This window comes from Festucalex cinctus, chromosome 8, assembly GCF_051991245.1.
Source record: "Festucalex cinctus isolate MCC-2025b chromosome 8, RoL_Fcin_1.0, whole genome shotgun sequence".
Taxonomy (NCBI): domain Eukaryota; kingdom Metazoa; phylum Chordata; class Actinopteri; order Syngnathiformes; family Syngnathidae; genus Festucalex; species Festucalex cinctus.
In genome coordinates, this window is record NC_135418.1 from 23,011,015 (window position 1) to 23,023,163 (window position 12,149).

General features: G+C 40.8%; 1 protein-coding gene across 7 annotated transcripts in view; it reads left to right on the top strand.

Annotated features, from left to right (window-relative positions):
- The window catches only part of LOC144024275 (guanine nucleotide-binding protein G(s) subunit alpha-like), a 35,496-nt gene that overhangs the window by 11,109 nt on the left and 12,238 nt on the right, over positions 1-12,149 (top strand). For 6 of the 7 annotated variants that reach the window (XM_077530453.1, XM_077530451.1, XM_077530454.1 and 3 more), the window contains 4 exons: positions 5,173-5,245; positions 6,540-6,594; positions 6,671-6,790; positions 9,486-9,583. In XM_077530453.1, the coding sequence (XP_077386579.1) occupies positions 5,211-5,245; positions 6,540-6,594; positions 6,671-6,790; positions 9,486-9,583 (308 nt within the window). In that variant the 5' untranslated portion in view covers positions 5,173-5,210. Of the gene's footprint in view, positions 1-1,722; positions 2,911-5,172; positions 5,246-6,539; positions 6,595-6,670; positions 6,791-9,485; positions 9,584-12,149 lie in introns of those variants that run through there. The other variant, XM_077530449.1, reaches the window with a different exon arrangement.

Genomic DNA, 12,149 nt, shown 5'->3' on the forward strand with positions numbered 1-12,149 from the left:
GATGCTGAAATGTGAACCTTGCTTGTTGTCTGTATTGTTCATTATTTGCACAAGGCAGCCAAATCGTATTTTCTCACACTACAGAATAAAATTTATACGTCATATATTTCTTAGACTAGTGCCTCATTCAATTGAAGCAATTGGTCTATAAAGTTATGAATGAGATTAGTATAAACATCGTAAAGTGAACCCCTACCTATTGGTGATTTACTATTCAAAAACTCACCTAATTGTAATTTCATGGCAACCAAACGCCCAACTCTTTCTAGTACTGTTAAGGTTCCGGTGCGACCGGAGAGTGGATCCCAGAATCACAGAACACAGGAGTAAGCGAGAGGTTTTATTCACCAAAACACGTGAATATGAACATAAAGCGCTGGACACAGCCAGGAAAAAGGTTAACAAAAGGTGCTTGCAAATTGCAAGGAGGGAAATTAACACAACACAAAAAGACCCGAAGGCTACAAACCGCAAACACAAGAAAGCAACAACTTACTATAGCTATGAAACACGCCACATAAAAGTGGGAACAAAAAGAGACATAGCAAAACTTACGTAGATGAAAATCGAGAATCTTGGACTATAATAATAATAATTAGCGAAGGCGAAAAACAGTAGAAACACTAGACGATGGCTGTGAGCAGACGGAGCAACGACCCAACAGTGGCTGCAAGGAGTCCCAGTCCTTATGAAGGCCTAATAGGTGATGCCCTGCAGGTGTGGTGCAGGGGACACGCCCCTCTCATTAATCAGGCACTGTGAGACAAGGAAAACACACTGAGAGCCCAGCAACATGACAAGTACCATGTTAGCAGAGGATTAGCTTGCTATAGCCTGGCAAGTTTGACAGTAAACAGAGACGTGGTGGAAGATTCCAGGAGAGGGAGATCTGACCCTTTTGATGTCTCTTAAACAAAAAACAAGTGCTTTGTTGTTCTTAACTTCTACAAAATGGGTCACGATGTTGCATCAATAGGAAGATGCTGGTCCTGGGGTGACAACAGTTGAGAGTGGTCTTGGGGTTTGAGAAACGCCCCTGCCCATGAGGAAAAGCGAGAATATAAAATTGATGTTGTGTGGATAGATATTTTTGGATCATAATTTGTGGATTAATTTAGGGTTCAGGCAATTTAAGCATCAATTAAATAATCACAGGGTGAACAGGTAAGTCTTCCTGGATTTTTTTTTCTTTTTCTCTCCCAGGGCGGAACCGATACCGGGGCTGAGAAAGTAATTTATACATTTATTTTACAATGTCAAATAAAACGATGGAGTGGCTTAACTGGAACTACACAGATTTCTCTCTATAGCACCCCCCAGTGTAGCCAATAACCATTCAGACTAACATTCACGCCTGTGACAATTTATAAATTAACATAAAAAGCATGTTTGGGCATATAGAAGGAAGCCAGAGTACCTCTAGAAAACCCACGCAAGTATGTCGAGTACATGCAATTGCAAACTTTACAGGAAGAACGGACTTAGGATTCGAACCACCAGACTTCATAACTGAGGCAGATGTGCTAACCAGTTATACTACGTCACCGTACCACCGTAATAGTATACGAAATAATAATAATTCAATTTTATAAGTCGTTTTTCGTCTTACGATTCCAGAATATCCCAGCAGCATGAGAAAAAAAATGTGTCTGGGACGAACGGAATGATTTTATTGTGAAAGGTACAGCCGGAACTTTTATCACACAATCCAGAAAACCTGACTGCCGTCCGTCGTTCCCAGGGTTCGGTGAGAGTCGTTTTGCCCCACCCCACCTCTTCAACGCTATCTATCTCAATGTGCAATTCTCCGAGAAAAAAGGGGGCACAAATAACGCGGAGCGACGCCGCCGAGGAACAATTACGTGTCTAAAAACGCCAGCGGTCGCCGGCAACAGGCAGATAAGCAGCCCCCCCTCGGCTGTAACAAACAACGACAACCACCTTCCCCCCCAAAAAAAGCCGTCTACGCTGGGATGAGGGCTTGAAAACACAGCGGTTGGTTCCATGTCTGGTGCACATGTAACCACCGTCCAGCAACGGGGGAGTACGAGCCGCCGAGCTAGCTTGACAAGCGGGGGATTGCCATCCGCAAAACACCTGGACGTCGAGCTGCATTCAAGGACACGCAGCTGCCTAAAGAATTGAGAGGAGAGAGTGGAGGGAAGAAGGAAAAAAACACCGCCGATGTGAGGAGAAACGCGCATTAACGTGACGGGGGAGAGGAGAGCGAGGAAAAAGGACGGCGGAGAAAGGGGCCTTTTTCAGGGGGGTGGGGGTGTCTTCTTGCATGTTGACGCCGAGAGGATCTAATGAAATACAACAAAAAAACGGGAATTAATCGATGACGACGCGCTCCAGTGAAGCCCCAAGAGGAAATATTAACTTATTGTACAGTACTTACCCACCCTCTCCAAAACAAGGATCCAGCCAAGATGGTTTGCCAGGAAAATTAAGGCAAAATCGAGAGGGAAGTGGTGGTGTGTGTCTTCATCCATGTCCATTTCACATCCTCTCGTAGCAGCGTTGCTGACTTCATTGCGGATTTACAGTGGAAAAACGGCGCTGCTGTCCTGACTCTTGTTGCCAGTAAATAGCCACATCCACCATCCCTATAGATGCCTCCCGTTCTGAGCCGGGTCTTCCACTCTTGGGCCCGTCTCGGAATTTAGGATCCATTTCCTTACCCTACCTTTGCCCCTTTACCCACCTTGCCACCCCCTTGGGGTTGTTTTTTTAGTTGTGTGTTTTTTTTGGGGGGTGCGGGAGGGAAGATGGGCTGTCTCGGCAACAGCAAGACTGAAGACCAACGCAATGAGGAGAAGGCCCAGAGGGAAGCCAACAAGAAAATTGAGAAGCAGCTCCAGAAAGACAAACAGTTATACCGCGCCACTCACCGGCTTCTACTACTGGGTGAGCTTTGTCATCAAGCGTGTGCCTCTGTATGTGTTCTTGTGTAGCAGTGACCCAGCGGTGGACAACTTACCGGCCTCTGCTGCTTTGACACAGTGGATCACCAACCCCAACCTTCACTTCTAATTGTCCAAAGATAAAATAGTCACTTGCTATTACCGATTTCCACTTATTTCACCGTATGGTGGGATCTTCCACGCTGAGGACGCTGTCCCACTAATCCGCTCGGACTGCAGGCAAATTAGGGTTACTTTTGGGATTAGCTGAGTCCTGTCCCGTCCTAATCTGAAATTGATCCCGGATTTGGGCGCCTGACTCTTAACTAAATAGCAGGACATCCTGCCAAAGGGTCCACAAGAAGAGATTTCACTGTCTTTTTGCTGATGAGAACTTAGAAATATGTGTTAAAGATCCCACTATCTTTTTAAAATCTGGGGTGGACAGAGTTGTCAAAATCGCAACATAGGCGGAAAGGCACCTGAGTGTAAGGGTATTTTGTACTATATTCCCGGCAATGACAGGGATTATTTCACGTCTCTGAGAGTAGCAGTTACCATACCATTTCTCTCTCTGGTGCATGTCGCGACAGTACAGAAATGGAGAATGTAAATAGAAAGACACGTCAAAATGTCATTCATCCTGTGACGGAAATTAATCACAAAGGTGTGAATCGTGGAATTAAACAAAGAGGACATGGCTCAGATGTTTTGGCAGGACGGCACGGCACATACAGTTGTGCAAATGTACATGTAGAAAAGTTCAATAATCATTCAATGACACAAATATTCTATGATTTGTCACCAAAAATCACATGCACATCTCTACTCGCGTCCACTTAAACCAAAAAAATATATGAAATCAATATGTCACAATATTTTTGGATTTTATGGGCTTTTTTTCACCAAACAGTTGTGCTTTAGTGCTTTATTTCCGTCCCCATTTTGTTGATAGCGATTGCAGCAGCCTGTCATCAGTATGTCTTGAAAAGTTAAATAAAAACTGAAACAAATAAATACCACAGCTCCCGATAGTTTTCTATAGTAAATACATTTTTTCCCAAAATTTCAAAATAACTGACTGACATGTTAAACTTTCACATATCTTTGTTACAATTTCAAACAAAAGCAAAAGGTACATATTTGCAAAGATCATCAGCGTTTTATAAAGTTAACTGAAAATAAAAAAAATAAAAAAATTATTCCCTGAGGTACAGAACACAGTTTTAAATTGATCTTTTATGGGCCATCAGAGTTGCAAAAACTTAAACCGATATTCGTCAAAACGTCAACATATCGGCTCTATCCCTAATCATGGTGATCACAGTACAATTATTAAAAAGCATTGTGATATCTTGGGAAAACTTACAGTATTGCAGTAAATTTAACTGTATTGCAGGTAAGTTTATGTTCCAAGATACATTTTTTTAATGACATCTTCTAATATATTTTACCATGCAATTCTGTCCCCATCCATCCAATGTTTACATTTGTATACCTCCAAAATCATCATCCAATCATGCCATGCTCAAAATAACAAACTTGAGTAAGAAATCTGTTCATTATTTTGACATTTAGTTTTCATGTATTTATTTCTATGAGTGATTCCTTTTAGTCCAAAAATTCAATTTAAGTTAAGTAAAAAAAAATACTGTTAATAAAAGGCAACACAGGTATAAAAATAGTCACGTAACAAATTAAATAAAAAATAATCAACTAATCTTGTTAGGGGAAGTCATTCGAAGCTGAGGTCAAACAGTCACCGTTAGAAGTGTCCTTTGTGTCCTTTGGTTCACATTACTTCTTTCAAAAAATAATAATATTAATGTACGCCCATTACCTGCGATTGGCTGGCTAGCAGTTCAGGGTGTACTACGCCTACTGCCCATAAGACAGCTGAGATAGGCTCCAGGACCCTTGTGAGGAGTAAGTGGTCAAGAAATGGATGGATGGATGTACGCCCATTACTTAAAAGTCAGTTAGCGTACACAGCTAGTTTCCATTTACACATAGTTCACAGAAGTAATGTCTCGTGGGCCAGTCAGCCAATGATCATCACCATTTTTGGAGGCACTTTTAATATCGGCAATATTGTGACATCCCTAATTATCTGTGTTTTCCCCTAATCGCCATGTGGTGGGCCAAATGTGATTGGCGGCGGGCCAATTTTGGCCTGCAGGCCGCAAGTTACTGACCACGGGTCTAGATCTCCAAGTTAGTTTCACATTCCCAGTGTTGAGTTTCTTGGTCGTCTTCCTGTTTCCAGGGGCTGGCGAATCCGGGAAGAGCACGATAGTCAAGCAGATGCGCATATTGCACGTCAATGGCTTCAATGCAGAGTAAGTTGCATTCATTTACTGTTATCATACTTTTATTTTCATTTCATCCACAGACACCTGCTTGTAAAATTGTGACTTTTTGAATTCTATTAATTGTTCAGCCCCACTTTCAAGTCAGACAAATCAGTTAATGCGCTGATCAATTCAGTATATTTAAAACCACTCCACAAATAACCCCCAATACTAAACAGTTAACGTTAGACGTGACATGTATGCTAACACAACCGGAAAAGGTGTCCTGGCTGGTCCACTGATATTTAGATAAACCGTTGAAGTAGATAATCAAGTGTGGCCGTGGTAATAATGGAAATCTGCTTTTTACAAGCATGTGGAACATCAACATGATTTTGAAGCTGGTTATCTTAAGGTGGAATCATAACATAGTTGCCTTAAAGACAGGAACTAGATAATTACATACAAGACAGCATTATTACAAGAAGAAGCTATCACAAGCATTCTCATAAAACGCATAACTGTGTTGTTATCTTTTGTGATGACATAAGCCTTATGTAATATTTGGATCATATGAAAATAATTCATTATTGCTCCTCTTCATGTCAGCATCATAGTTAAGCCCGAATGTTTCGGAGTCATCAGTCATTAGCTGGCATGACCTGAGAAGAAAGCGCTATTTGTTTGTGTTTTGCCGCAAACAGTGCTGCAGGTCAAACCCGGATCATCCACATCTTGTGAGTTTCCTCCAATTTGAAACGCACCGATGCAGGGGAAACAAAAGTCACATTTTCTTTCTATTTTTAATCGGCGCTTTCCTCGAAAGCCTCAGTTAAGCCTCGTGCTCCTCCTCGTTCAAAAGCACAAACGCCTGACGCAGGATGAAGAAAATCCAAAAAGTACACAATGAAGTGATAAAGTGATAGATTATCACGCCATTGCTTACTTCTCTTTACTTTATGTGTTCATTTTCCATTTGGTCGGGCTGGCAAAATGTCTGTTTCATAGGGACTCATAGTTTGAGTGCAGACGTGCAGTATCTGTCTTGATGAGGGCGGCATGGCTCAGTGGTAGAGTGGTCGTCTCCCATCTGGGAGGTTGTGGGTTCGATCCTCACCCCGTGGTGACCATGTCGAAGTGTCCTTGAAGTGTATGAATGTGTGTGTGTGTGAATGGGTGAATGTGATAAAGCGCTATATAAAAAGCAGTTCATTTACCATTTGATGCATCCTTAGTAATATCACTTTGTTAGCAACATATTCAGACATTCGAATTGGAGTAAATTGTCTGCAATTTTGTGTGGAGGTTATTATCATGACATTTTTGTGTGTTTTGTTCACAGGGAGAAAAAACAGAAAATACACGATATTAAAAACAACATTAAAGAAGCTATAGAGGTAAGACAATAACTCTTAAATGTTGAATTTGTTGAAGCATTTCTGTTCTAATGTCCTCCGCCGTCCTCCCCTCTAGACCATCGTGTCCGCCATGAGTACGCTCACGCCGCCATGCCAGCTTGCCTGCCCGGCTAACCAACCGCGTATCGACTATGTCCTTCACCAAATGAACCAGAAGGATTTCGAGTTTTCATCGGTAAGTACAACTAAAGCAGGGGTACAACAAAATCAATTATTGGGCCGTATTTAAGCCTTTAGCTTGCAACCCTCAACTCCAAAGCCAAGAAAAGGTCATAGAATACATCTGAGAGTGATTCTCAAAAGTGGTGTTGACGTACAGGTAGTACGCCAGGTGTGCTGCAGGTGAGTCAGACGGTGTTCCCCCGAGTGATGCTCTAATTAGCAGGTGCTGAAGGAGGCTGTCAATTGAATCAGATTCTCACTTGAGAGCTCCTATTAACGTCGATTGTCTTTAATTACCCCAAATGTGACTCAAGGGATTCCCAGGGAACGTAGGTGGCTTGTTTAGGATTTGTGCGTGTTGCTTAACAAGGATGTACCAGACTAGTTCATCAGTAAACCTGTTAATCTTGCCTCATTAATCCCGCTTTACAACACCCAGACCGGGGCCTGTAATCTGGATCTGATGAGTGGGCTTCGTTAAAAGATAACGCTGAGATTTCGTGCAGCTCTTGAGATGTATTTGTTGCAAACAGGTTTTTCTAAAAGTTAAATTCTGTGTAACTTTTCCTGGATTATTTTGAAATTCCAGATGGATATTATTGTCTGGAATGTCATCATTGCATTCATTGTGTGGTTTTCTGATGATGGGTCTCGACTGGAAAGCCAACAATAACGTGATGCTTAAATATGGTCAGTGAAATATATTGTATAGAGTTCAAGGAGTTTAAAAAGTAGTATTATTTTGGGCTGGGTTTAAAAAAATTGAATATTCAATATTGAATCGATTTTCCTTTTCAAGTCCGATATCGATTCATAAAACCATGAATAGATTATTTTAACATCTTTTTCCCATAAATTCTTAAGAACATAAAGGACGATTTTTTTTTTTAATCTTGGTTTTCTTGAAATTACTGTTCACATGAATTGAAAAGTATTTTTCTTACATTTGTGAAATACCTGGTTTATTGCACTTTTAGAAAATTCTGAATCCTTTTAATTTGTTATGTTTAAAGTGTATCTAAGTTATTATATATTTGCTTAAAATGCTTTACACTCATATAAACTTTAAGTGAACTGCTTTTTTTCTGATCAACTATACCAGACAGTGTGGTTGTGTTTAAAATGATCCGCACCATCTGGGACAAAAGCAAAAACGAAAACTTTCATTACTGATAGATAGTCACATGCTTATTTACAACACACTTATATCCAAGCAGACAGATGTGTTATTTTTAGATAATATAGCGTAGCACTATTGCGCTTTCCCCACCCCTTAGTGGTGCAACGATATTTTTTGTAACTGGACAAAAAATAATCCCGGATAAATAGAGAGGGGGAACAACTTTGACAGCTTATACCTGGCAACTCTGCTCTCCTCGCTGCAAATAAAAGCAAATAAGTCTTGTCTTCTCATCCTTATGTTGTCAATCTTGTTTTAGTGTGTAAACCTAACATTTATATTTAGAATTGTTGAATTAGAATTCTGAAAATATTTTAATCTCATTCTTGCTTATGCACACGTGTTAAAATTTAATTTATTTATTTAATATTTGTGGAGTTTTTATTGTGTCCTTGACATTAAAGAATTGACGTTCCATAATTAATCTATTATCTTGAAGTGAATCGAATCGCAAAAAAATCAAGTCGAACTGAACTTTTGTGAATCGAAATCGAATCGATTGAGGACATTAGAATCGATACCCAGCTATGGTATTATTAATCTAGCTTCAAACATTCATTCAAAGGCATGTCGGAAGCTATCTATCTGATTGGCCTTTTCTTTCTCTCACTCTGTTTCACTGTCTCTCTCTCTCTCTTGCTCGCTCTCCCCCTCCCTCCCTCACCCTTCTCCCCCCTCGCATGGCCCGAGGGCCTACTGGAAACCAGTTGAACTGGTTGACTCATCTTTTAAGTGGTTAGGAACATTGAGATAAAGCCTGCAGCATTTTGATGTTTTTTTCAGATGTGAAAATACATGTTTTTTTTGGTTTGTTTTTTAAACAACAGCGGATGCTTCTTTCTACATTGTTGGGTCATGGAGATGTCAAAAGATTGGCCTGCACTGCCAGACAGTGAATAAATGCTTAGCTCCAAACTTTTAAGTATCTGATTACTGTAATGGTTGCGGTTGAAATTGACAAGGAAATGATAGTAGTATATTTTCTTGCTTGCCTATGTGCTTGCCGTACTTGTTGTTGAGTTACAGTCAAACATGGCGCAGGCAGGTTGCTCGCCTCTTCACAGACGTCCGTTTCTGCCAAATGGTGCAGAAATGTGTGGTTTGTGGACGGTATAATTTTCTTTTTTTTACGGGGAGGTATTGGCTACTTGTTATCGTCAGGAGAATACTGCCACACATGCGAAAAGTCTTTTTGGGGAGTGCACATTCGTGCTTGGACTCAAAATGGCTTAATTGTGCTCCCCCACCGCATTGTATGTGAGCATCTGAAGATCATAGCGAGGAGATAGGCTCTTGTGCAGTGACAGCCCAGCTTTGTCTCAGCACAAAGCTCTGGGTTTCTTCATGAACCCAATGACCTGGTCTGTTTCCTGCCACTGCCGGAGCTCCGCTCCTCTGCCGTTCGCTCGCGACTCAGCATCTGTCTAATAAGTCTTAATATGTGGCCCCGCAATGTCAACCCCGCTTGAAGTCATTTTCACCTCATTGATCCCGGCCCCTTTTTCTTTCCCTCTGTCTTTCATTGCAGGAGTATTACGACCACTCAAAGATCCTGTGGCAGGACGATGGCGTGCGGGCCTGCTGGGAAAGGTCCAATGAATATCAGCTCATCGACTGTGCGCAGTAGTAAGTTCCGCTTCTGCACAAGTTCCCCTCCGCCTACGCGCTGCAAAGTGTTTGGGCTGCCTGGTTTGCATAAAGCGTGAAGTCAAGGTTCATTAGTGCGGCCGTGAGCGCGGTGCCACCTTGACGACAGTAGGACGAACTGTTTGGAATAGTTTGTACCAACGGAAAAGGTGACGGCTGTTTATCAACATGAGACACATAGGACAGTTCAGTTTGTCTTGTGATGGTCCTTTTCAGGTAAACCGTTATCAGGCTTGCTTTTTCACCAGGGATGGTCGGATTAGTCAAGTCAATTGAGATTTATTTTGATGGTGTGGAATTGGTGTGTTTTTAGTTTTCTGTTATTCATTTGATTGCCGCTCATTTCCTCGTAACCCCCTAGCTCCGCCCCAGGTTGTCATGGTCATGAAAGATGTTCTCGGTGGTGGCTCCACAGTGGGCGTACTAATCTGTGGCTCATTTGCATGAGACAGGACCTCCCCCTCAAAACTGGCTGATTTTCATTGAAGAGAACTGTTGTCATTGACAGTTGTTATTTTTGAGAGAATGACTTAACAGAACCGATTTCATCAACAAGCTAAAGTAATGCAATTAAAATGTTTTGGGAACTTTGATAATAACTGAGTATAAATTTGACTGACAAATCTCAGTTACTCTTGTGGTATATATATATATATTTTTTTTTTTAACAGTAAAGACAATTTGTAAGTAGGGCTGGGCAATAAATCGAATTAATTTGATTAATTGTCATTTTGAGAATTGAATAATTGAAAATTTGCTAAATTGTGAAATCGAGTTTTGTCTTCTGGATTATTAAAAGCTGTTGTTTTTATTTTCTGTTACTTTCAAACATGATTGTGAGTTGTTGGGCTGCACAATATATTGAAAAATATGGATATAGCCATTTTGGCCCATGCAATATGCATATCGCAAAGATATGCAATAAGTTTCATATGAAATTTGATGCTTTTATCTGAATTTCACCAGCCAAACGCTAACTAAAATGTGCACCGCCATCCAATAGTTGAACATGATTGAGAGGTAATTACAATTCTTTCATTAAATAATAAAATTGTAATTTTTTTAGGTAACCTGATAAATATTGCGATAATATCGATATCGTTATATTCAGCAACTATATCGCATATCACATGATTTTCCAATATCGTACTAGTGAGGTGTAAATTTGCACAAGTGGCAGAATGCTGGCTAGGTGGTTTACAAGACATGTTTACAATAGCTACCAAATACTTAATTGTGGCATTTAAGCACAAACTATGAATGTTGGGATTATGTTAAAACTGATTTAAAATCAGCACATGTTATTATTATCTGAACATTTTGCATAGGAATTATTTTTGAATAAATGAAAACTATAAATATATGTTTGTTGGGTTTATTAGATTAAAATGGATTAAAACTGTAATCGCCTGAATGACAGAAAAAACAAAACAAAATTGAGATGTACTTTTTTGGCCGTATCGCTCAGCCCTACTTTGTAGACACCAGGTAAAATTAATCTTCAACAAGTGAGCCCATTTTCTGAGCCCTCTGTTGCCATCCAAAACACGGGCATTTATAAACAGCCTTTTAGATGAAATAAAGTAGGAGTTTTTCCCCACCGTCGTGAGCTCCCTGCGCAGCATTGAAGATAATCTTGTGTTATGCGGTGACGGCGTCTTTAATGGTGATTTGCGTTCCAGTCGACTTAACAGCCAAGGCACGGTGAACCGGGTTAATAGTGCCTTTTGGTCTGGGGCTATTTTCAGCCGAGGTTTTGAGGAAAAGTTATTTACAGCGGCGGCAGCATGTTTGCAGCTTGACTGAGAATCATCTCCGCAGCTGGTGTTAATTTTAATGCGGCTACTTGTCATCAGGACAGGCTTGTGAATGTGTCACAGGGTGGTGCGGATCCCCCATGGTTACAAGATGGGAACGTTTGTATTAGTTTTCCTGCGTCCTCGTTTCTCATACGTCGCTGCCATCAAGTGACAAAATTGGCATTCGTGGCATGTTTGATTTGTCTGAGCTTCGAGTGTGTCTTCATGTCAAGCTAATGCTAACATAATTTTCAGGGTGTTCTAGGGATAGCGAGCTACCCAGCTGCACGTCGCAGTTACCCCGCTGATTTGAACTAAGGCGCTCAGGTTCTTATACAGTGGAGAGGGGCGACGCCCCCAAAATCAGGAACTCTCAAATGGTGAAAAACAATGCAATGCTATATCACCCCGATTATTGCATAGTTCTCAGTTTTTGCATGTTTTCTGAAATTATCTTCAGACATGCATAATGTATTTATAAACAGAATTCATGTCACAACAGCGGTCTAAAACATGCAGCTTGACATCAAATTTTAATGTTATTACGGCCCACATCGTGACACTGCCCTGGGGTTTGTTTTTTTTGTGTTTTGGTGTATTTTTTTAAAATCACTCATGGGCTACCATAGCGTGACAGCATTTAGCGAAACATAATTCCGAAGTGGTCACCAGATGGAAGGAAAAGATAGATGGTCTTTTTTTGTTGTTGTTGTTGTCATTTTAGAGATGAGCGAGGACCAGGTCAT